At 37.6% G+C, this 24,243-nt stretch overlaps 1 protein-coding gene across 1 annotated transcript; it reads right to left on the bottom strand.

The window, feature by feature from the left end:
* Positions 1-12,318: 12,318 nt before the first annotated feature.
* LOC125232324 (esterase FE4-like) lies at positions 12,319-14,061 on the bottom strand. The gene is made up of 2 exons (XM_048137950.1): positions 12,812-14,061; positions 12,319-12,536 (listed from the first exon to the last, which is right to left on the bottom strand). The coding sequence occupies exons 1-2, from the start codon at positions 14,059-14,061 to the stop codon at positions 12,344-12,346; spliced, it is 1,443 nt and encodes a 480-aa protein (XP_047993907.1). The 3' UTR covers positions 12,319-12,343.
* Between the last annotated feature and the right edge of the window lie 10,182 nt (positions 14,062-24,243).

Below are 24,243 nucleotides of genomic sequence, written 5' to 3'. Positions count from 1 at the left end.
ACCTCTCATCCACAACACTTATTCCCGGAGCCACTTCTTTGAACTTCTCGACTATACTTTCCTTGTCCAGGTTAGCACTAGAAACGAAAAGTTCACACTTCGTGAAATTCAGAGAAAGACCAATGGAAGCAAAATCGGACGTTAACCTCCGTAAGTCACACAATACGGTATCCGCATCACCCCCCAGCGTCCCATCATCTAGGTACCACACATTCAGACTTGATTTGAGGTTCTTTATAACAGGATGGATGGCGAGGCTAAAGATTGCAGGAGCCAAGGGATCACCCTGCTGACACCCGACAGATGAGGCCAAAAGATTCGACTTAAATAACAGCTTAGTCGGGGAACTGTAGCACTGCCATACAAATTTGTATACCCTGGGCATCTTCTCCCGGACTTGCGTTAGGAGGGTGCCTCTATCAACAGAGTTAAACGCGTTTGCCACATCTACTTTCAATAGCACTCCACTCCCCAGACGCTCCGTATACGTCCGAACTGCGTGGACAGCAGCTTCACAACCACTTCTCGCGCCAAACCCCAACTGAATGGGACTGAACTCCTTGCCAAGCCCGTCCAAGTGAGAACGACAGGCAACTTTCGCAGCCAAACGACGAAAAGTGGTCCCAACAGCAATGGGACGTATACCACCGTCCTTTTTTAGAAGCGCGCATAAATTGGCACCGTACAAGATGTCCGTGATACCTGTCGGTACCTCCCCCGCCAGCATTTTGCTCACAAGGGCCGTCAAGTTTTTTAGAAGCTCGTCACGCGTACCATTGCAATCACTACTCAAAAGGTCCTTGAGGTGCTGCGGAGTAAGTCCGTCCAAACCACCAGCGGAACCATTAGGAAAAGACATGACCGCTAATAAAACGTCCTGGGCCTCGACCTGAAGCACGTCATCACTAGACTGCGGGGGATCCGGGAGAGAAACGTCAACCGCCGGAGGAGGATGTTTTTCCCTTAGAGCCGCAAGAGTTTCCGGACTTACAGAAGCCAAAGTATCATTTGAAAATAATAAACGAGCCGCTCCTCTAACATCACCATCACACACCTTGCTTTCAACCAACCTGGCCGTACTCAACTTACGTTTCCGGCGCTGAAGAGGATGAACGGCAGAACCTCCAAGGCAGTTAGCTTTGACTTTGCTTGTGAGCGAACTACGCGCCTGACCGTCGGAATGAACATGCAAAACTCTATAAGAGAAAGTTAAAAGCTGTTCCCAAGCATGAACCGAATTCTCAGACACGACTGCCCTAATGGATTCTGCCAAACATTTTGAAACCGCTACACGAGCGCCCCTCGGAATACGCTTAAGAACCGGATGGGTATCCTTCAAGCCACTGATAAATTGCCAAAAAGGAGGATCAGTAACTTGAGATTGGGACTGCGCAAGAGAAGGCCCGGAAACAGAAACACCGGGGGCCGAACATGGGACGAGTGCAGGTCTATGCATCTTCGTAATATGCACATTGAGGCCCCTGGTACCCCTGAAAAACCGGGATTGGGCCGACTGCGGGCATTGCGGACAGCGTAAGTTACTATCCAAAGACGCAGATAAAACATTGCTAACGGCATTATCTACCGGCCGATCCATTGACATCTAAAAACAAACACACTAAATTAAACTACAGAAGTCTCACAAACCTACTAAAAAAAAAAAACACAAAGAAAGCACACAAATATCAGTCAATTATAATTCACAATATTATACAGACGCCAAAAACGCTAAAAACAATGGTAAAAGTAAAGGTCACACACAAATAGAGAAAAAAAAACCACACAGTTAAAACAATTTAAAAAAAAAACACCACAAAACATGCGCCTAAAACCAGTATTCAAAATTAATGTCAAAAAAAAAAAAAAACTTTGCAATACAAATTTTAAAATAAAATGTCATCAAAAATACCCAATAAAATAAAATACACTACAATTATTACAATTCAAGTCACGAAAAATACAAACTAACTAAAAAAAATAACTAAAATATAAACTCAAAAGAATAATTTAAAAAAAAACACAAAAAGTCATGACATATGTACATTATGTACATGACATATGTACATTATGTACATGACATATGTACATTATGTACATGACATATGTACATTATGTACATGACATATGTATATTATAACATTTGTTGATTCGACCGAGAAAGGCGACCATTAAATATAAGTTAGCGTAATCAAATCAGGCCCCGTAGCCGAATGGCATTTCTCCGACACGAAACGAAAGCGAAACGCCGCTGGCTCTGTCGCGCCAATAAGCAAGCGCGATAGAGATAGATATCTACTAGCGCTTCGTTTCGTGAGCGTTTCGTGAGCGATTGTGCCATTCGGCTAGCCACCCAGTTGAAAAAGAGAACGCTACTAGTAGGTACTGTTACTTAGTGCTTGTGAAAGGTGACTTAACTGTTCCGAGATATGCCAGTGCGTTGGTATTAGGTAGGTAATCATAATAAAACTTGATTTTATATTAACAGTTTACAATACAAAGAAAACAGATTAATATAATCTCAGACTTTTATTTGTTATGAGAGTAGAACAGGCAAAGGGAACACTAGACTTGTCATCTAAAATTAAAATTAAAATCTATAGATGGCCAGCGTTACACTCCAACATAGACCAAACCAAAGAGATAGCTCATTTCATGCCCAACACACACGTTTCACGCCACAATAAGTTATAAAAATAAAAGGAAAGAAACAACACGTAAAGAATAGCCAGCATCGTGGCTTGCTGTCTTTTGTTTTGCCAACTTCTGATCTTCAGAAACTTTAGGTACCTTGCACGCGGTAGAGACCAATATAATTGGATAAATGGACAATTTAAACGAGTTTCTTCTTAATTATTAAAAATATTTTTCACCACACCAACTGGTAACTTAGGGGCTCTTTTGATTCTTCAAAAACGGATGACTACTTAGGTTTAATTTTATTCACAAGAGTGGAAAGTAATTTCATACAAATCTTACTTGATGCCCAAAACAAGCTGACTATGATAAATTGATGGATTTGTTTTAGTTTCATGTTACAGTTTCTTCTTGAAAATCTTGCTCATGTTGGCGTGATGAAAAATTTTGAGGTATATTTCTGTGGCAAAATTTGTTTCACTTCGCAACGCTCAAGATTCCAAATTTTGAATCACCATCCTATGTCCGTTGTTCTATCAATATTGTTTGGTACGTGCGTAACAACAACTTTATCTCCTTCTACAAATAACTGATGCTTAAGTTTAAGTTCAAGCTTTTACTTATATTATAGTTTGCAGTCCAGTCCAAAGAGCATTGAATCACTACGTTTTAAGAGTCGGCACTCTCGAACAACCCTCGAACCGATTTATGCAGGCGTTTTTTTGACGGTCGTGAGGTCATGTCACTGCTACCAACACAGAGAAAAAATCGCTAGGGCTCGACCAACCCAGTCCCTAATATTTATCGATATCGATAAATTTGCGATATTTTGCAGTATGGCGACTTAACAGTAAATTTATAGTATTTATACATATATTTAAAAAAATGTCTGGGATGGCTGTCAGATGCGTATTTCAAGGATTTGGCGTTGGCATCCTGAGCCAGTCAGATTACCGCCCCGTTAAGTGACGATAAAGTATGAAATTTAAGAAAAAACGCTGCTTCGCTACCCTAAAAAGAGCCTGCCGCCTTTAATACGCCCCTGTATAAAATGAATAAAACATAAGCAAAATATACCATCACTTTTCTTTTACATGAAGTAATTTTTCAACTACTTTACAGCACTTCGCAGTTGAACTAATTTTGAGGCGTTTGCAGAAAATTCCTATCATTTACTGTGCCTGACGTTCATATTTGGCACTGCCTCCTAATTAAGAGTTTTGTTATAAGCCAGTATTTGTTGCTTCAATCTTCGTGTTTTTTGCATGTTTACCAGGGAAAGTTAATATTTACTGCAAAAAGCCTTGAAAACCTTTGCCCAACATTATCTTCATACAGGAGATGGATAAATATGCCGATTCTTCGTTACCTGTTAAAATTACCCATAATCGTCATCTGAAATAAAGAGATTATCGATAAGTTGGTGACACTCTATTGGTATTTTAGGTTATTTGTTTGTTTACGAAAAAACTTATTTACAGAATGTTTTCGCTTAAATCGTAGACTGTACATGATAAGTACTGCTTTAAATTGATTGAATGAGTAATTGTTAGCAACTCGAAACGAAAATATAATAAAATACTAGTTAGCGACCTGCATATATCCAGTGCAAAGCTAGGCAAAAACAAGCCACAAGTTGATATTTTCAAATATCTAACACCACAAATTTCACACCTTCTTATTGGTTTGCCCGAAATTTCAATAATAACTTTAGTTATTTTATTATTTACTTAACTTACAAAATTCAAACAAGTTACGACAGATTTGACGTTGACGACTTGACGTTTTGAAAAAAAAAACACGTAGGTCAGGCCATAGACTAAGGAAATATGAAACTCTATTATCTATGTATTTTTGCTACCAAAATATAATGGACTTTAGTACTATTAATAATAGATGTCATTTTGATTTGATAGCATTTTTTTTTGTGTCGTAATGTTGGCAATAATTGCTTGATGATATTATCATACTATGGAGTGACGACGGGCTGGTCCAGTCGTTTCAGTTTAACTGTCGATGAAAATATAGGTTTTGTTACCTTTCTATATTAGGAGGGTTAGAAAAGTTTTGATAGAATGGTTTGGCAAAATTGCGAATCTTCCCTTAGCGTTGTGTTGGGATTACTTTTGCAACTTAACCAAACTATTTATAAGATTAAGATATTGTGGTCTGCAGTAAGTCAAAAAGGCTATTAAGACATTTTCGTTATAATGGCTCATAACTACAAAACTTTACTGTAAGTTTTCTTATAACGAAAAAAAAAGAAATAAGAAAAAGTGAAAATAAATAGGTACAATGGAACAAGTTTACATACATCGATCTATTAATACCATGAAGCTATGGTTACAAAGAAAGAATGTCCTCAATGTTACGTAACGCATAAAAATAATTTTGTACTGGGTGGAAAAAATAATAGGTGCATTTAATAGGTATAAACCTTAAACATTAAGTCTGGTTATTTCATTTAAATAAACATTATTTAAAAAGGAACAAACATAGGTACTTACCGAGTCGAGAATCGAACAAACTAAAACACGCTGAGATGAGGCCATTTCGTGGCACTTCATTCCTTTCTGTCTTGTTGTTATTATGTGTGTTTTGTCTTGCCTGTGTTCACGAATAAATGTTTATTCTATTCTAAAAGTAAAATAAATAAAGCTATTAATTTACTTAAAGGTTAATAATTTTTTTTAAATATCCGCAAAAATATAAGGTCATATAATTTACACTTGTCAGTCTTAAACAATAAGGTAAACTAACACACTTGCAATGCTAGGTACAGTCCAGTCGTTACTGCATCCATTTTAAATCGGATGTTAATCAATCAATCAATTATTTATTCGTGATAACTACAAAAAATACACAAGTACAAAAACAGAAACAGCAAATAAAAGAAAATAAATTATAACATATATAAGTAAATAAGTAACCACGAAATGGTCCCGACTCAGCATAAATGCTAACCCGAGGGTCAGCGCTGGTCTTCCGTCGGGACCATTTTGTTGGTCACGAACGCAGCTGGACGACGCGGCCCTGTGATATACCTACTGAACGCAGCGCAATAGATAAAAACTGAACGCAGCGGAGATGGTAATGTTAGTTAACTCAGCATAACAAGTATTAGTGTTTCCTGCGAAATACTAAGACTGGAACATACTAATTTACATACCACGCGCCAGTGAAACTCAGTTCCATTGTGTTCTGAATACTTACTTAGGAAACGTTGCGTCACATAAGTGCATTGCGAGCGCTAAGCTGCAGGTGCAAATGCTTTGGAAATTCCTTTAAATGTAGGTAAGGTGCAGCGGGTCAAATCTCAACAGGGGGGCAAATGTAACTGGTCCATTTTTTCCATGTTTTACAATGTTTGCATTATTAAATAGAGTGTCCACCGGTACATACATGGTAGGCGTGTTCAGTGGATACATGTAGAACTCAACATCATAGTGTAATAATGGAAAAAATGGATTAGTTACAATTGCCCCCCAGTCGAGATTTGCCCCGCTGTACCTTACAGTCAAGGTATTAAGTATAAATGCGGACAAAGTGCCACACGATACACGACTTTATTGCTTATACTTTTAAGGTTGTGGATACATAATTATTATTGACCCTTCGTCCACTAGGGTTTTAGTGTGCATGCCCTAAAAACTGGAAATTTTGTACCATACACCAAATAATAATAAAAACATTTTACAAAAAAATACAACCGACTTCAAAAAGAACAATCATCATGAGGTTCACTTTATGAAAGTGCTAGTTTTCGAGAGAAACTACACGCGTTACTTAAGAAAACACCGAAATCACCATACATGTGCCTTTAAAAATTGAGGAGTTCCCTCCACTCTTCATGGATCATCATTAGAACAGCTCCAGATTAATATGGGACTACCTTGGAGGTAGTTCCTTTCAAACAAAAAAAGAATATTGAAATCAGATCAAGGGTCTCGGAGTAGGTAATCACTTAATCAGGTAACATACATAAAATGAACCTGAATATATAACCTCCTTCTTCTTTATTTTCAGTAAAGAAGTCGGTTAAAAAGCGCTGGCGTCCTAGCGTCAGTCAGTCTGTGTAAGAATGTTCTATAATATTTATTTATTTATTTATTTATTATGGTGTAGGTACAGTATTTTTATAAACTATCTTACTTTGCTTTCTTGGCAAGAGAATCAATATCGACTGCACCTATCGCACGGGACAGCTATACTTCCATAAATCTAGCGTTGTCTAAGTTGGCAGAGCTGGGAAGCTAACTTACTGTAATAGATGGAGTCTGCCAAATGTATTATGAATGTATGTTTCCGCGCAGTCGATTTGTAAAAGTACTGATCGAATAGAATAGAATAACATTTATTCGTGAACACAGGCAAGACAAAAATACACATAATAACAATAAGACAGAAAATAATGAAGTGCCACGAAATGGCCTCATCTCAGCGTGTTGCTGCGGACTTCCAACGCTGATCTTCCGATGAGACCATCAAGTGAGAAAGAAATTGACGGCGTCGTTTTGGAAAGGAGCATTTTTTTCACCGCTAATGAGGGAGCGAGGTGGCACTTTTTCTTCCTGCTAGGGATCAAAAAGGGGTACTTTTCTGTTCTAGGACACATTTTTTTTTTCATAATATTATTTTAGATAGATAAGTTCTAAGTAGAATTTTATTTTCCTTCAGAGCGATGAATTTGATTATTAAAAAATATTTCTTTTGGACTTTTGGATGTTACTTACTTTTTTTAAAGATTTGCTATAACTAAAAAACTTGAATTAACGTTTCAAAGTAAGAAAGTGTGTGAAGAGAAAGTGGTTTGTCAGGATCGTAGTAAATGGAAATCCGTGATCTCTGCCTACCCCTCTGGGAAACAGGCGTGATTATATGTATGTATGTACGTAAAAACTTGAAATATTAGTGAAATAGTAATAGTAACGTACCAGCGAAACATTTCAATTAAGTTGACCTACAACCTACAATGTAACAGAATTTGCAGTTCGGACCAAGTTCGGACGGAATGACGAATTCATTACGTTTTAAGGACCGGGTATCAAAGTGCTTTTAAAATAAAAAGGGGAAGCATAAATAAGGGAAACGTGACTGAAGAGACAATTTGTAAACAATGGTGAAGTGTGACCTAATTGATGGTGGTTATTAATTTAAAATAAAGTTGCAAATAAATTAATAAAGGAATAGACGATCCGTCGGGTTGCGATACGAAACGGAAGACTAATAGGCTAGTAATAGACTGGATATCGAGTTTGGCACAATAAATGATTGTTTTCTGTAGTATTTGACATAAAAAAAAACAATATTCATAGATTTTGGGTATTAAAAGTGTATGATGACTATGTATTTTCGATTAAGTAAAAATGTATGTAATTTTTTTTTATTTTGGCCACCGAAAACGCTGTCAGCGATGTAATGACATCATCAAATTCGAACTTAATTCATGTCAAAACAATCACTGACATAATGAACTTTATATGCGTCATACTCAAATAGTACGAAAAAAATCGACACGAGTTACGAACTTCCTTTTCGCACGTGTATCGTAATGTACTATTTTGCTGTTTTTAGGTCATAATAAAATATGGTTATATTTTATTTCGGTTAATTGGAAAATACTTAATCATATAAGACAGACAGGGTGAAGTAGCCTATTCGACCAATAGAACAGAACAAATAGGTATGTAGAATATAGGTAGAGAACATTATTATGACTGATTTTCATAACGTTCGAGAGAATAAGCGACTGTTACTACTCTATAGATTGAAGATCGAGTAGAGTAGTAATTTCTTATACCTACTTTCAGTATTTGGTATGCTTTAGTGCGTTTTCACATTATCCGATCCGATATCGGATGTAGGACCGATATCCTATACATTGAAGACGCCATCTTTGATTTTTGCCTTTGAAATCCTTCCGACATCCTATATCGGATCGGATTAATCGGATAATGTGAAAACGCACTTATAATGCACAGTTTTTTTTTAAACATGTAAAGCATTTGAGTACCTATATAATCTGATGGCAAGTGCCGGTGCAGTCTAGGATTTGTATATCATTGAGATCCTGCTAGAAACCTTCCATCTATTTTGTTTGTATGTCTATGAGTTCAACTTTACAATAGGGTTTCGTTTGCTATCTGCTACGGAACCCTAAGATTAAAGCTCGTCCAAGGTTTCCGAGTTGTAATTGAAATGAAACGAACCACGCGTGTGTTTTAAATTTATTCGTCCGAGCACATGGTGGTTTGCAATGCAGATACTTTGAAATGAATAATTAATTATATAATTTTTATTTTATTTTTGTTAGATGAAGATCTCAAAATCATCTATAAATCATCTATCTATAAAACGTAGTGATTCAATGCTCTTTGAAATAGGCTACTTGACAAAAAGTCACCTTTTTACAAAGTCTCTTAGTATATGGAAAAAAATGTCATGTGGACATAAGTTATTGATTATTGAGATGACAGTTCAATCAGATTATTTAACAGTAACAAATGTGCAGTTTGATTTAAGAGTTTCCGTGTCATTAGTATAAAACTATTATCAAAGTGAGCAAAAATATCAACGACCAGAAGTGATTAAAATTGTACCGGAAATGTTCCTTTTTATGAACATAAAATATATTGGCAAGGTGTGGAAATCAAATGGAAAGCAAAGAAGATGATGCGAAAGTGAAAGGGCAAAAACATAGAAAAAGGTAAACTTAGCACTCATAACTAGTCATAATTTATGATCAATTTTACTGACTTCGCTGATGACCGTGAATTTGGGATTTAGACGCAACCCCACCTTTGTCAGGAATGCGGGATTAGAACCACTTTGACGACACTTTTCGATCACACTCATGTATAAAATAAATATACTTACTATTTAATTTCTACGCAGGGCCAAGGAGTCAGAACGATCTGAAATACGCTGGCAGTCTACAATTTCAAGTAGCTCTTCGTTAGATGTCGTCTAAATCTGGTACTGTGGTGTCCCTGCTATGTGCAATAAGGTGAGTTTAGCATCAGTTATATTTATTTATTTATTTGTTTATTAGGATCACCAACAGAAGATACAATATACATACTATTAATTACAGATTATAAAAAGCCCATTCATAATTGATCCCCCACTTATAGGTAATCACAGCATGCAAAAACATAATATTAAGTATGACAATATTCCTATTGCCCCAAGGGCTATATATAAATTAACTAAGTTTACACATTTAAACTATTACAAAATTACAAATTAACACAGAAATTATCAATAAGTAAACAGAGTTAGCAAGATCCGTCAACAGATAGTAATTTGTTTTTAAATGAGGATTCGCTGTCGTTAAACACATCCAAAGATGGGTCACTTTTAGTAAATTCGTTGTACAGGCGAGCCAGGCGAGGCAAAGGCGAGTGCGCTAAAAGGTTTGTCCTACTAGGAGGCACATAGAGTAAAGAACACGGGTAACGTGGCAGGCGGGACGGAACTTTCAGACTTATCAGATCTGACTAACCATTTCCATGCAGTCAATCTTATTGTTTAGAAGCTTGTGCAAAAACATTAGGTCCAACATACTACGCCTACTAGTAAGAGAAATAAGATTAAATTGTTTCAGTCTAGAATTATATACCTGGCTGCCTTTTCCAAAACGATAAGATAAGTGTCTAGTAAAACGATGTAATAACATAGAATTCACAAATGGTCACGTTTGATATTCCATGCAACCAGTGGCAGCGACTGGCCAAAGACCGACCCACGTGGCGCCGTGTTGTCCATGACGGTCAATCCAAGCACGACAACGCCTGGTTCTCCTCCTTGAATGATAAACGCATGAGGCGTCACGAGCAGGCCTCTAACCCCCGCCTATCTGGGGGAGCATACACCTGCCATGTGTGCGGACGAGGGATCCTCTCTCGAATTGGGCTATACAGCCACGAACGTAAGTGTCGCAAGGATGCTGCTTGAATCATCTGTTATAGATGCAAAGGCCTGTTATATATGTAACATAGAAAGTGTCACACGCTCAGTTGTAGGTAACTTAGGAATATTACTTAGAACAAGCGTTGGTGGAAACGAGCGACCGAGATTATTCTGTACAAATCCTCCAGCAGGCTGCGTTTTTCTACTTTTTGTAGCAAAGAAAGATCAGTCAGGCCGATCGGAATTAACCAGGCAGCTTATTATTGAAGCAGCTTTTCGAGGATGCAGTCTAGAGGGAGAAGCTGGTATAATTGGTGCTCCTACCGTGGTATCTTATGTTTGGGCATCCCTACGGCCAGCGGCTTAGATAGCTGCCACAAAATGTCAAAGATCCGGGTAGCAAATTCATTCGATAGTAATTGATGCATTTTTTTAATCCTTAGGAAAACTATTCCATGCCGTTATGTCTTCCGTGACCCTCACTGGAAAGTGTATAACGAGTTAAAACTTATAAAGCGTACGTTACGGTGGCCAAGTTTGTGGCTCCATAAAAGAATACTAGCTGGTACATTAACTCGGTGCTCGAGAAACTCACAAACAGCTTTATCACTGGCGGTTAAACCTTGACATTTAGATCTTAGGTCCGTTTTAGAAGCATTTATTTCGATCGGACGTACGAACTTATGTGTATATTGTCCAGATATTTACGACGGACGTCCGCGTAGTGTGTTCCTAGCTTTATTTCTATACGGACTGTTATACAATTATACATAGGTAGGTATAACAGTAGGTAATGGGTTAAAATTGTGGCGTAGGCGAGAGGCTGGCAACCCGTCACTGCAATGTCACAATTTCGATTTCTTTCAACCCCTTTTTGCCAAGAGTGGCGCTGAAACTTGGCAGTTCATGTGCGCGTGATTATATGTATGTATGTAGCTATTGACCGCGGTATGCATCGAATTACTAAATTGCAGCTTAAAAAAATCTCAAATCGATAGCATAAGTAGTTCTGGAGATATTTAGTAATGTGACAGACTGACAGACGGGCAGACGGACAGTCATACCATAAGGGTTCCTTTGGTACCTTTTTGGCACGGAACCCTAAAAATGAGAGGATGGGGGATTGAAAAGGATGGCTTATTGTAACAAAATGCATGATTTTCTTTATTTATTAATTTTTTTTTCTTTCTTTTTTTATTCTTTTTAGAAACTTACGCTGCTTACACCGTCCTACTTAGTTGCCAAATAATAAATAAATAAAAGTTACATCACGATAATTAATTTATTTTAATTAATATAGGTATTTCATTTTGCATATTGTTGCTCACAGATATTTTCAGTTTATCACGCGCTTAATACTATTTCCAACTTCATTACGATATACAAGATTAATAAAAACAAACAGTCAAAAATACTTTAAATTTAACAATTATTGTAGTCTGTCCGAAATATGAAGATTCGTGAATTGCGAACTCCTGTATTTAAAATAAAATATTTCTGTAATATCTTATAACATGCACGAAATAAAGCATCTGATAATTATAAGAAAAAAACATGGACAGTAGTTATTAAAACCAATTTCTATTTAATAAGTTGGATAGAAATATATAAATTCCATTAAGTTGACCGTGACCTCATCCAACTCGATTTCATATTAATTTTATATATTAGCAAATCTTTCAAAATTTGATAGTCCCTAAAAAGAAGCAAGGTGATCTGACTAGAAGGAATACTTATAGCCTATTGTAAGGAGTCCTATCGTGTCTCGTCTCTTTCCACACAATCTCTAGTCGACTTTTCAACAGGGTTCTACAGGGTTAATCTGCCCCCTATAGAGCTTGAGCACGTTATCCCAGAACTGCTTTCTTCTCCAGTGAGGCCTGATGCCAACCATGATGCTACCGTCAAAGCGCATGTACTGCATCTTTTGTGAGTTGTCCACTCGCGGCCAAGAGATGGGCAATAGGCAGGTTAGGCGCGGCGTTGGTTGGCTGAAATATAATTAAGTATTAGAATTTACATACATACAGTCAAGCCTAATTAATGTGTTCTGATTATCCCTTTTGGAATACGGTCGTGAGCTTATGTACAGTCAGCCAATTGAAACCCTAGGCCACTCTACAACCATGTCAAAATGACAAGCAGTAAGAGATTTCTTACAATCTAATTTATAACGTCACTATGACATAGTCCTACAGTGGCCTAGGGTTCCAATTGGTTGACTGTACTCAGTGCCAAAAAAAAATTTGCAAGTATGAATACTCACTCAAGTTTCACAAAGTTCGTCAATATCTCTGCAAACGTTTCCACTGCTCGCATATCTTCCAAATTCGTGATCGGCGCTGAAACAAAAGCATGCTCCGATGCCGCACTATGTCCCGCCACGGTTATGTTCTCAAACAATCGATCGTACTTCTTCAGGCTGCCTTTATAAAAGAATTCCATCAAATAAACAGGCATGCGTTTATAATGTTGTTCTGCGGATTTCAAAATTCCATGCAAAACATGACTATCGCCAAAATACTCCAAATTTTCGACCAGTGTATCCGGGCCTATGGACCTATTCCCGTAATAAAATATCTTAATCGCTTCAGCTAAAACCTTTTTATCTTCTTCAGTTTCAAAAACCAGATTGGCCGGCAGGAAATATTCGAAATCAGTTTCCATCCTCTCCTTAAAAACTTGTTCATAATACTGCGTACTCTTCAAGAAAAGTCCTTCTAACGATGAGAAAATTATCAAGACGGGTACGTACTCATATTTCCCCTTTATTAGCATGTCGTACGGTGACTCTTGCAGGAATTGTCTAATATGAGGTTTTGCACCATTTGCTGTTTCTATACACGGTGAGAATCCAACAGTTCCATCATTTAAGCTATTAAAATACAACTCGTTCACGCTCGTTAAGTCGTCGACAATTTTGTTCCTGTAAAATTCGGCTAAGTGGTCTATATCCTTTGGGAAGAAGTTCAATGTTTCTGCTAGTTTAGTAGCCGTTCCTATTGGATCGACATCAACTGACCACGGTGACGTAGCGGATCCGGATTCTATAATCGCCCCTTTGAACAAGCCGGCTCCCATCTTGGACATGATTAAAAGGTCTACTGAAACGGCTCCAGCATCCGTGCCATAGATGACAACATGTCTTGGATGCCCTCCGAAGTTTATAATGTTTCTTTGGATCCATTGCAACGCTGCTACTTGGTCTTTCAAGCCAGCGTTGCCGGGTGCGTCCTCAGTGCCTAGGCATAGGAAGCCTAAAACACCTATTCTGTAGTTGAAAGTGACTACAGTTATGTCGTGTTTGAGTAGATAGTCCATGCCTGAGGTTGGGGCCGTTCCTCTGATGAAGGCGCCTCCGTGGATGTAGACGAGGACCGGTAGGGGGCGTGTGCGGCGCTGTCGTTTGTCAGGGATGGGGGTGAAGATGTTGATGACGAGACAGTCTTCTTCGCCGTACCCGCATTGTGGGCACTGGACTGTTCTGTTCGCTACGTACACTCCACTCCATGGCATTGGCGGTAGAGGACTCTAGATGACAAATCACAAACAAGATATTTAAACATATTATTTACAGAAATCTTTCCAGTTTAGGTACGTCAATAACTGTTAATAAAAATTTGGTTAGGTTGATTTTTAGCAGAAGTACATACACTACAGAGAAACTTTTAATTACCTAATTGGTCCGATTACTGAGATATTATAGTGCCGTATATATATTTGCTTTCTTTTCTCTTCAAAAATTCGTGGTTTAAATCTTTCGGCGTCCTCACGCTATACCGTGTATATAGACGTGTTTATATACTAACCTTAAATCGATTTTCTCCAACGGGAGGCGCTGCGTAAGGTATTCCCAAATAAGACATGTACGAAAAATCGACACCTTTCACTAGTCTCCCTTTCACAATCCCGCTCTCTGTCGATATGTAAGGAGGAGACAGTAACTCTTCTGGGATCTGACTTTTTGTCCTGAATATGTAAAGACAGAGACAAAAAACGGAAAACCAAGACATAGTTTTTATGTATATTTTTGTCTAACTCCACACAGCGGAGGCCTTTACCAAGTAATGTGGCACACAATAAAACTTATCACCAATTGACCACGTTAAATGGCAGATACAAATAGACTGTTCCGTGATGCAGCCACTTCCTTCCGAGGTTATTGAAACATCGTCATCTAATGTGAGTAAACAATGAGTGAGATGTACTGATGTTTGTGTATTTTGAAGCACTTCAACAATAGGTATTGGTCATCGAAATCATTGTAATATTTGCTACAAAAGAATGCTTGCCTTTCAAAGTGACTAGAGTGTCTAGTTTAAGAGGGTGCGCTCATGGGAGACTTTTTTGTCGCGACCATGAGCTAGTATGAAAGTGCGCTCACGAAACGAAGCGACGCAACTTTTCATACAAATACGTAAGTCGCCGAACAACTTTGTCGCCCGTAGGCGCGCACCCTAAAAGAGAGGGCAAAGTTGTTGTTTAACCTGCGGATTTAAAAAAAAAATATGACTAGTTTCGGAATCCAACAACTTTTGCCACAAAATTCGCCATGGATGTCGATATATAGGTTTTCAGGAGTGCAGACTTGCAAACTTTATTTATCAGTACACATAGTGCTATTTTATCGCACTGGTGCGAGAAGTGGTTCAGTATGTGCCTATGTCGTAACTCCAAAGGACCATACTCGTATGTACCTACTGAAAACTGTCGACACGACGATAAATATATCTAACATCGCCAATATGCGACATAAAAGACCAGCGAAGTCATGCGATGTCCCTAGGCATATCGCCAAATTCGCTAAACATAATTGGCAACATCGCCAGTGTGCGTCACAAGGCTTGCGAAGTCGTGCGATGTCCCGAGATATGACCAGCGACATCGCGCGAATTCGCTTGAGACAACTCGCGAAATATACGATCTCGTATCTGGCAACATCGTCAATGTGCGTCATATTATCACACGCAAAGAAGTTACATTGCTGTTGTTATTTGTTATTTGATTTTTAGAAAAAGCTGATTATGTTTGTGACCAAAATGTGTGTAAGCTATTGTAAAAGAAACCTGATCTTAATCTTAGAATTAGGACGTACAGTACTGGACAAAATTCTTCATACACCGACATATAAAATAAACTTTCTATCATAATTTCTTTACCCTTAAACTTAACATCACAGTTGTATTGGAAAACTTTTAACTAATTTCGTGGCGTACAACATACAGACAATAACATATCAATGATCGTACAATTATTTTTTTACATGAGTATAAATATAAATATCAGTACTTTTGGCTCTGGACGAATTTGATCATACAGTAATTAAAATACGAATGAAATGCAATGTAGTAGTGTGTATGGCTGTCATCTGCTTTAGATATCGCTGATTGTCTCGGAGGAACATTTTATGTTAGAAACTGAAAGTATTTATCTAACCCAAGCTTTTTCCTGTGTGTCTACTGAAGTAGGCAAAGTGGGTATAATTCAGAATGACATTTTGATATTTTCTTTATTTTTCCAAAAATAGTCTCATGTACTATGTTAGCCATTCAAGCTATTCATTCCTATTAATCATAACAAACGCATGAGATATACATACTGGTATTATCTTTCAGCCATCGCCCGTCTGAATATACATAATATATGAAAAGATGACTGAAAGAAAATACTAGTATGTCTATTTCATGCGTTCGTTGTGATTCATAGGATTAAGTAGCTTCAATGGCTGACATAGTCTTATGTTATCAATCCTAGTCAAAATTTAAGGAAGTTTTTGGAAAAACAAAGAAAATATCAAATGTTATTCTGAATTATACCCACTTTGCCTTTGCTGTTACACACAGGAAAAAGCTTGGGTTAGATAAATACCTTCAGTTTGTACCTGAAAATGTTCCTCCGAGACAAGCAGCCATATCTAAAGCAGATGAAAGCCATACACACTAATACATTGCATTTCATTCGTATTTTAATTACTGCATGATCAAATTTGTCCAGAGCCAAAAGTACTAATATTTATATTTATACCCGTGTAAAACAATAATTGTACAATCATTGATATATTGTTGTCTGTATGTTGTACGCCATGAAATTATCCAAAAGTTTTCAACACAACTGTGATGTTAAGTTTAAGGGTGAGAAATTATGATAGAAAGTTTATTTTTTTATGTCGGTGTATGAAGAATTTTGCCCAGTACTGTATGCAGTACATACCAAACTTTCTTCTTGCATTTACTAATGACCGGGTTCCATGTGGATGAGATATTAAAAACTAGAGAACCTTAATGATCAAATAAAACTTACTAAAATCTCAATTCATGAAATAAATCTTGGTAACAAAAAAGGAATTAAAAAAACAAATTTAACTTTTTCCTTAATTTTTGTACAAACTTTTCGAGAACTGCTGAAATACTGAATGCTGACGAGCGAGTATTATATTATATTATTTGAATGCTGACGCCAATTAGAGCTCGTACTATAGCTGGTGATTATCCGCGGACGTCACAAATACGAATAGCCTAGATTCGGATCACGTTGAGAAAAACTTATCGGTAAATCCAAGGAACGGGCGACGGGGCGGCTGAGTTGCTGTGCGTTTGGATCGCTAACATTGTACGTAGCTAAATTTACAAACGCTTCGCTTATGATAATACTAGCTTTTGCCCGCGGCTTTGCTCGCGTTAGAAAGAGACAAAAAGTAGCCTATATCACTCTCCATCCCTTCAACTATCTTCACTTAAAAAATCACGTCAATTCGTCGCTTCGTTTTGCCGTGAAAAACGGACAAACAAACAGATACACACACTTTCCCATTTATAATATTAGTATGGATCATTATTAGACGACCGGTCTGGCTCAGTCGCTAGTGACGCTGCCTGCTAAGCCGCGGTCCTGAGTTCGAATCCCGGTAAGGGCATTTATTTGTGTGACGAGCACAGATATTTGTTCCTGAGTCATTGATGTTTTCTATGTGTATAAGTATGTATTTATCTATTTATCTATTTAAGCATCTATATCGTCGCTTAGCGCCCATAGTACAAGCTTTGTTTAGTTTGGGGCTATAAGTTGATCTGTGTAAGGTGTCCCCAATATTTATTTATTTAGTATCGTAGCTCTATCGACCTTCCGTATTGGCGCGACAGAGCTAGACTACGTTTCGATCGGTGTCTGATAGCGTCAACGAAAGAACCCTTGTGTTAGACGCGCACCTGGCTCACTACACAACGTCACGACTACGTCATCGAGATACGTCACAGCGTCGCATCATCAACACTGCATCACGCCTGCGTATGCGCCGCACGTCACCATGATGTCACCCCGCGCCCGCGCATCGCATCTTCGATATTGGGCAATTGGTCCAACTGTGTTAATAAAACGGAAGTGCAAGCTCACTCTGAGCCTTTTTGACACCTAACATCGGGTCTTAGGACAACTCGTTAGATTAAGTTATAAATGTAATCTTTAATATTTTAATTAAATCTCTTATATCCGACGCAATCTTGTAATTTATCTCCTCCACTGCTGCCTCCCTATATAATTGGCGCAGTCGTGAGTCGAGTCGATTCGGTACGCGAAATCTATCATCGATATCCCGTCCAGAGCACGAATCTACGTGTATATCGACTCTACCTCTACAAAGAACCGAGCAGCACAGACGAGGAGATCTATCTACAGTTGGCGCTTGAATACCTCTAGAGAAGAAGGAAACGTGAAATGTGGTGGTGAGTACACATAGGGTTTGGTTGCATTCCTGTGTATTTCCCCCTTTTCCGAAATTCTTCGTCCATCTTCCGCCTTTTCTAGAGATAGAGATTTCAGTGCATCGAGCACATTGATTTATTTATGAACTTAGATAGTAGGCTTCGGCGCATCGAGCGTATTGATTTATTTAGGAATTTAGATAGGATTATAGAAGAAGACGAAATGGCAAACAATGATTTTAATGACATTTTTAAAGCCCTTAAGGTTGTTCCAGAATTTGATGGAAACCCTAATGTTTTAGTTAGATTTATAAATATATGCGATCAGATAATTGCTAGGTATGTGAGAGCAGAGGCTGGAAATGAATTAAATAATTTGTCAGTCTTAAATGGGCTATTAAATAAAATCACAGGTTCCGCAGCGAGAACCCTAACAAATAACGGAATTCCCAGCACCTGGGCAGGTATTAGAGATTCCTTAATAAATAACTTTTCCGATCGCAGAGATGAAACAGCACTATATACAGATTTATCTATGATGACGCAAGGTAGGGACACACCACAGGTGTTTTACGAGAAATGTCAGCACATGCTTTGTACGATAGTGACTTATGTCCAATTGCACGAAAATATAGAAACCACTATAACAGCAAAAAGAGATTTGTACAAAAAGCTCACATTAGAAACATACCTGAGAGGTCTAGCTGAACCTCTTGGATCTCGATTGAGATGCATGAAACCCGACTCTATGGAACAAGCCCTCGAATTTGCACAAAAAGAACTTAACGTCATTTATTTACAAAATAAAAATAAAAACTACGAAATTGCGCAGAAATCTTACCCTACTAACAAAAAACACAGCTTTTCACCGAATGCTAATACTTATCCAATTAACTATAATCAGCCGCAGTATCAAAATGAGCAGCAACAGCAGCAGCAGCATCAACCTAATAATAACACGTATCAATTTAGACCTTCCACTAATAATACTAACCCACAGCAAGCTGGCCCGTCTAGGACCCAGCAAATGCTCCGAGCGTTACCTCGCTCAAATATGTCTACAGGATTTAGGATTCCGCAGAGAACACAAGTTCAGCAGCAAAATAATCCTCAACCAATGAGCGGTGTAAGCCACCCCGTAGCTCGCACTCTAGCCCCAACTAGAAACAACTGGAATCAACCCTCTCGTAATAACAATACAGCCGAGACGAACATGCACGAATTACAATCTTACTATGACTACGACTATGACAATAACTATGAGTGTCAACCCCCAGAACAATTTTGCCATCGGCAGGAAATTTTGAAATAGAACAACCGCAAGAATTTGACCCCCATTCCGATAGTATAAATGACTCGATTTTTTGCCAGGATCTTGTGAAAAACTCACCAAGATAGAAATTAATATTCAAAATCAACAACAGTTACCTTACATACAGATACGGAACCCTCCTCTTAAAATACTGATCGATACGGGCGCAAATAAAAGTTTCCTCAGCCCCAAAGCCGTCAAACAATTTTACGCTCAATACTCATTACAATACGATCCATTTATTGTTACCAACGTACATGCTTCAACTATCCACAAATACTCAGTAACAATACCTTCTTTCCCGGAACTTAACAATGGCGAACCATTGAAGTTATTTGTGTACAAATTTCATGATTATTTTGATGGTCTTATTGGATCCGATTTACTTGATTTGTGGCAAGCTGATATAAGCTACAGAACCCGTCAGTTGATAACCCCATTGTCTACCAACCCTATACATATGTATACATCCGGAAATGTCAATTTACTCGAAACAATAATACCGGCTAATTCGTCACAATTAATTGAAGTACCAGTAAACATAACAAATGGTGATATATTCGTGGAACAACAGGTACATTGCAATTGCATCGTAAGTAATTGCATAAGTACTGCAAACAATAACATAAGTACAGTCGAAATTTGCAATAATTTCTCACGCGATATGATATTCACGCTAACTCAGCCGATTAGCGTTGAGTTATTCAATTCGGAGACTGAGTGCTACCGTAGCGGTGACTCACAACAATTCTCACGTGTCGACCATGTACTCTCCCGATTGCGCACAGATCATTTAAATACAGAAGAGACAGCTAATTTAAAACGACTTTGCACTAAATATGCCGACGTTTTTTATGTTGAAGATGAACCACTCACGTTTACTAATCAGATAAAGCACAGAATAAAAACAACCGATGAAATACCTATTTATGCGAAGACATATAGATACCCACAAATCCATAGGCAGGAAGTTAAATCTCAAATTGCAAAAATGTTAGAACAGGGAATAATTCGACCATCGACATCAGCCTGGAGTGCACCCATCTGGGTCGTTCCGAAAAAAACAGACGCTTCTGGTAAAATTAAATGGAGATTAGTTGTGGATTTTCGGAAACTAAACGCCAAAACTATAGACGACAAATATCCTATCCCCAACATAAACGATATATTGGACAAATTGGGTAAATGCCAATACTTTTCAACTTTAGATTTAGCCAGTGGGTTTTACCAAGTAGAGATGCACCCTGAAGACATTCACAAAACCGGTTTTAATGTAGAAAACGGGCACTATGAATTTCTTAGAATGCCAATGGGAACAAAAAACGCTCCATCAACATTCCAGCGCGTAATGGACAATGTTCTACAAGGCCTACAAAATTCCATATGTCTAGTTTACCTGGACGACATTTTAGTCTTTTCCACTTCCCTCCAAGAGCATATTAACAATCTAGAAAAAATATTTCAAAGATTACGCGAATCTAATTTCAAAATTCAAATGGATAAATCCGAATTTATGAAACAGGAAACCCCGTATCTAGGACACATCATTACCCCCAACGGTGTTAAACCGAACCCTGACAAAATCTCAGCAATTGAAAAATACCCCTTACCACAAACAACGAAACAAATTAAACAGTTTCTAGGTTTACTTGGCTATTACAGGAAATTCATACCAGATTTCGCTCGCATAACGAAACCCTTGACACAATGCTTGAAGAAAGGTGTAGGTATAAATATTAATCAGAAATACATAGAGTGCTTTGAAAAATGTAAAACTTTACTCATGAACGATCCTATTTTGATATACCCGGATTTTTCAAAGGAATTTATTCTTAGAAGTGATGCTTCTAACGTTGCGATTGGTGCCGTATTATCTCAGGGACCTTTAGGTTCGGATAAACCTATTTCATATGCATCACGCACATTAAATAGAAGCGAACAAAATTATAGCACAATCGAACGGGAATTGTTAGCAATAGTATATGCAACCCGCTATTTTCGCCCATATCTATTTGGCCGTAAGTTCAAAATAGTAACAGATCACAAACCTTTGCAATGGATGATGAATCTGAAAGAACCGAATGCAAGAATAACCCGATGGAGTTTACAACTCTCAGAATATGATTTTACCGTAATATATAAAAAAGGCAAGTCAAATACAAACGCGGACGCCTTATCACGTATAGAGATACATAATGAAGTTAGCTCCATTATACCAAATTCACCCGAAATACCTAATGTCCATGAACTAGGAAGCAGATCAACTGAGACAAACCACACAAGTGATGAGAGCCCCATCTTAGAAATTCCAATTTCCGATGAACCACTAAATAAATTTACGAAGCAAATAGTCATCCGTATTCTTGACCGTAAACCACGTATATCCGATACTGTTACAAAACCATTTGAGACACATTCGAAAACATATATCGAAATCTATGAAGGGAATTTAGAACAAGAATTAGTCACCTCAATTAAAAAACATGTAAACCCCAAACACCGCACCGCAATATTAGTCCAACCTTTAGAAAAAATGTACGCTATAGTCCCTATAATTCAAAAACCTTTAAAAATTCATCCATGAAATTAATATTAGTAAAATCAGAAATCGAAAACATTAACAGTTACGAAAGACAACAAGAAATTATCCGGAACTACCACGAAGGTAAAACAAACCACCGTGGTATAAATGAGTCATACTTAGCATTATCACATAAATACTTCTGGCCGAAAATGCGCGAGAGCATTTCCAAGTACATAAATGAGTGTATTGTTTGCGGACAAGCAAAATACGAACGTAATCCAATTCATCCACAATTCCAGGTAGTGCCACCTGCAAGCAAACCTTTCGAAATCATTCACGCTGACACTTTGACTGTTGAAAATATTAAATATTTGACAATTATAGACTCTTTTACCAAATATGCCCAAGCATATCGATTACCAGATGGTACTGCACCCAGTATAGTTAAAGCTCTATTAAACTATTGTACGCACCATGGCTTACCTTTGACTTTAATAACAGACCAAGGCACCGAGTTCTCAAACCAGTTACTAGCCGAATTCTTAAGAGTTCACAAAGTAAACCACCATAAAATCGCAGCTAACGCACCAAACGAAAACGGATTAATAGAAAAATTCCACTCGACTATACTAGAACATTTAAGAATATTGAAGTTAAAAAACCGGGACCAACATTCTAAACATTTAATTCCGTACGCTTTGCTAGCATACAACAGTTCAATACACAGTTTAACAAAATGTAGGCCCTTTGATTTAATTACCGGACATTTTGACCCAAGAGACCCGATAGACATAGACACAACGGAACTGCTAATACAAAACTACATCAACGACCACCGAAACAAAATGAAAACTGTATACGATCTTGTACATGACACTTCCTTAACCCAGAGAGAATCTAACATGGAGAGATTAAACAAAAATAGAGACCCGATAATAGATTACACCCCCGACCAAGAAATATATATACGACATCCTGCAGCGGATAGACAAAAGTTAGCCCCTAGATATACTCACGACAAGGTCACAGAAAACTTACCTGTTCATATATACACTTCAAAAAAGCGAGGCCTTGTCCCAAAGTCCCGATTAAAAAAAGTACGTAAATCTCAATTGTTACAGGCCCCTGTTACTGACGTGGACATGCATCAACCTGGCCCTAGCTCAAGAGATCCGACTTGAAAGCTACGATAATGGACCCGGACTAGTACCATTCAAAATGGGACCCACTAAAGTTGTATCCCATTTTCACACATTTTTACAAAATATCAATCTCGACAATTTTCGCGACAACATTGACTTAATTAGAGCCCAACTCACTAATGCAAGTAACTCCTTAACAAATAATACTTTTAATTTATTTAAATTTCACATAAAATATTTGTATGCTAAGCTTGAAAAGGCTTCGGCGCAGTTGAGTACTTTTTCTAGCAAAAGGGTTCGTCGAGGGCTCATCAATCCATTAGGTTCAGTTATAAAAAGTATAAGTGGCAATTTAGATTATAATGATGCCATAAAGTATGATCATGCTATTAAAATGCTCAAAAGTAACGAAGGAAAAATATCTAAAAACTTTAATGAGCACATAAGCTTAAGTAAAAATTGGATCCTCGAACAAAAGAAAATCTTATCTACGTTATCTAGTAATCATCAGATTCTAAATAACGAACTACTAAATTTGAAAAACAGTACCATTAAATCATTCAAATCACTACACTTAACGCAATTGTTCAGCATTATTAATGAAAATGTCAACGACTTGTATTTAGAGTTATTACGTATAGAAAACATACTAGCTTTTAGTAGACTAGGTAACGTGCACCACTCGATTTTAAGCATTAATGCACTTAAAGAAATGATTAAAACATTACACGAAATCTATGATAAAAATCATATTTTAGATTTAGATATAAGAGAATATTATAATTTTATTAATATAGGTTCGTATTTTTCAAGAAATGAATTAGTCGTTGTCCTAAAAGTACCAATTATTTATCAAGGCTCATTCGATTTGTATAAGTTATGTCCTTTGCCAAATAAAAACGGGCGAATCCTTATCCCTCCATATCCTTTCATAGCAACCAACTCTGTAGAATATGTGTACACGGAGGCAGAATGCCCTAAATCTGGCGATTGGTATATCTGCGAACAAAAGCTCAGCCATCA

The sequence above is a fragment of the Leguminivora glycinivorella genome, chromosome 13 (genome assembly GCF_023078275.1).
Source record: "Leguminivora glycinivorella isolate SPB_JAAS2020 chromosome 13, LegGlyc_1.1, whole genome shotgun sequence".
Taxonomy (NCBI): Eukaryota; Metazoa; Arthropoda; class Insecta; order Lepidoptera; family Tortricidae; genus Leguminivora; species Leguminivora glycinivorella.
The sequence above is the reverse complement of the archived record's forward strand: the minus strand, read 5'-3'. Positions and strand labels throughout refer to the sequence as shown.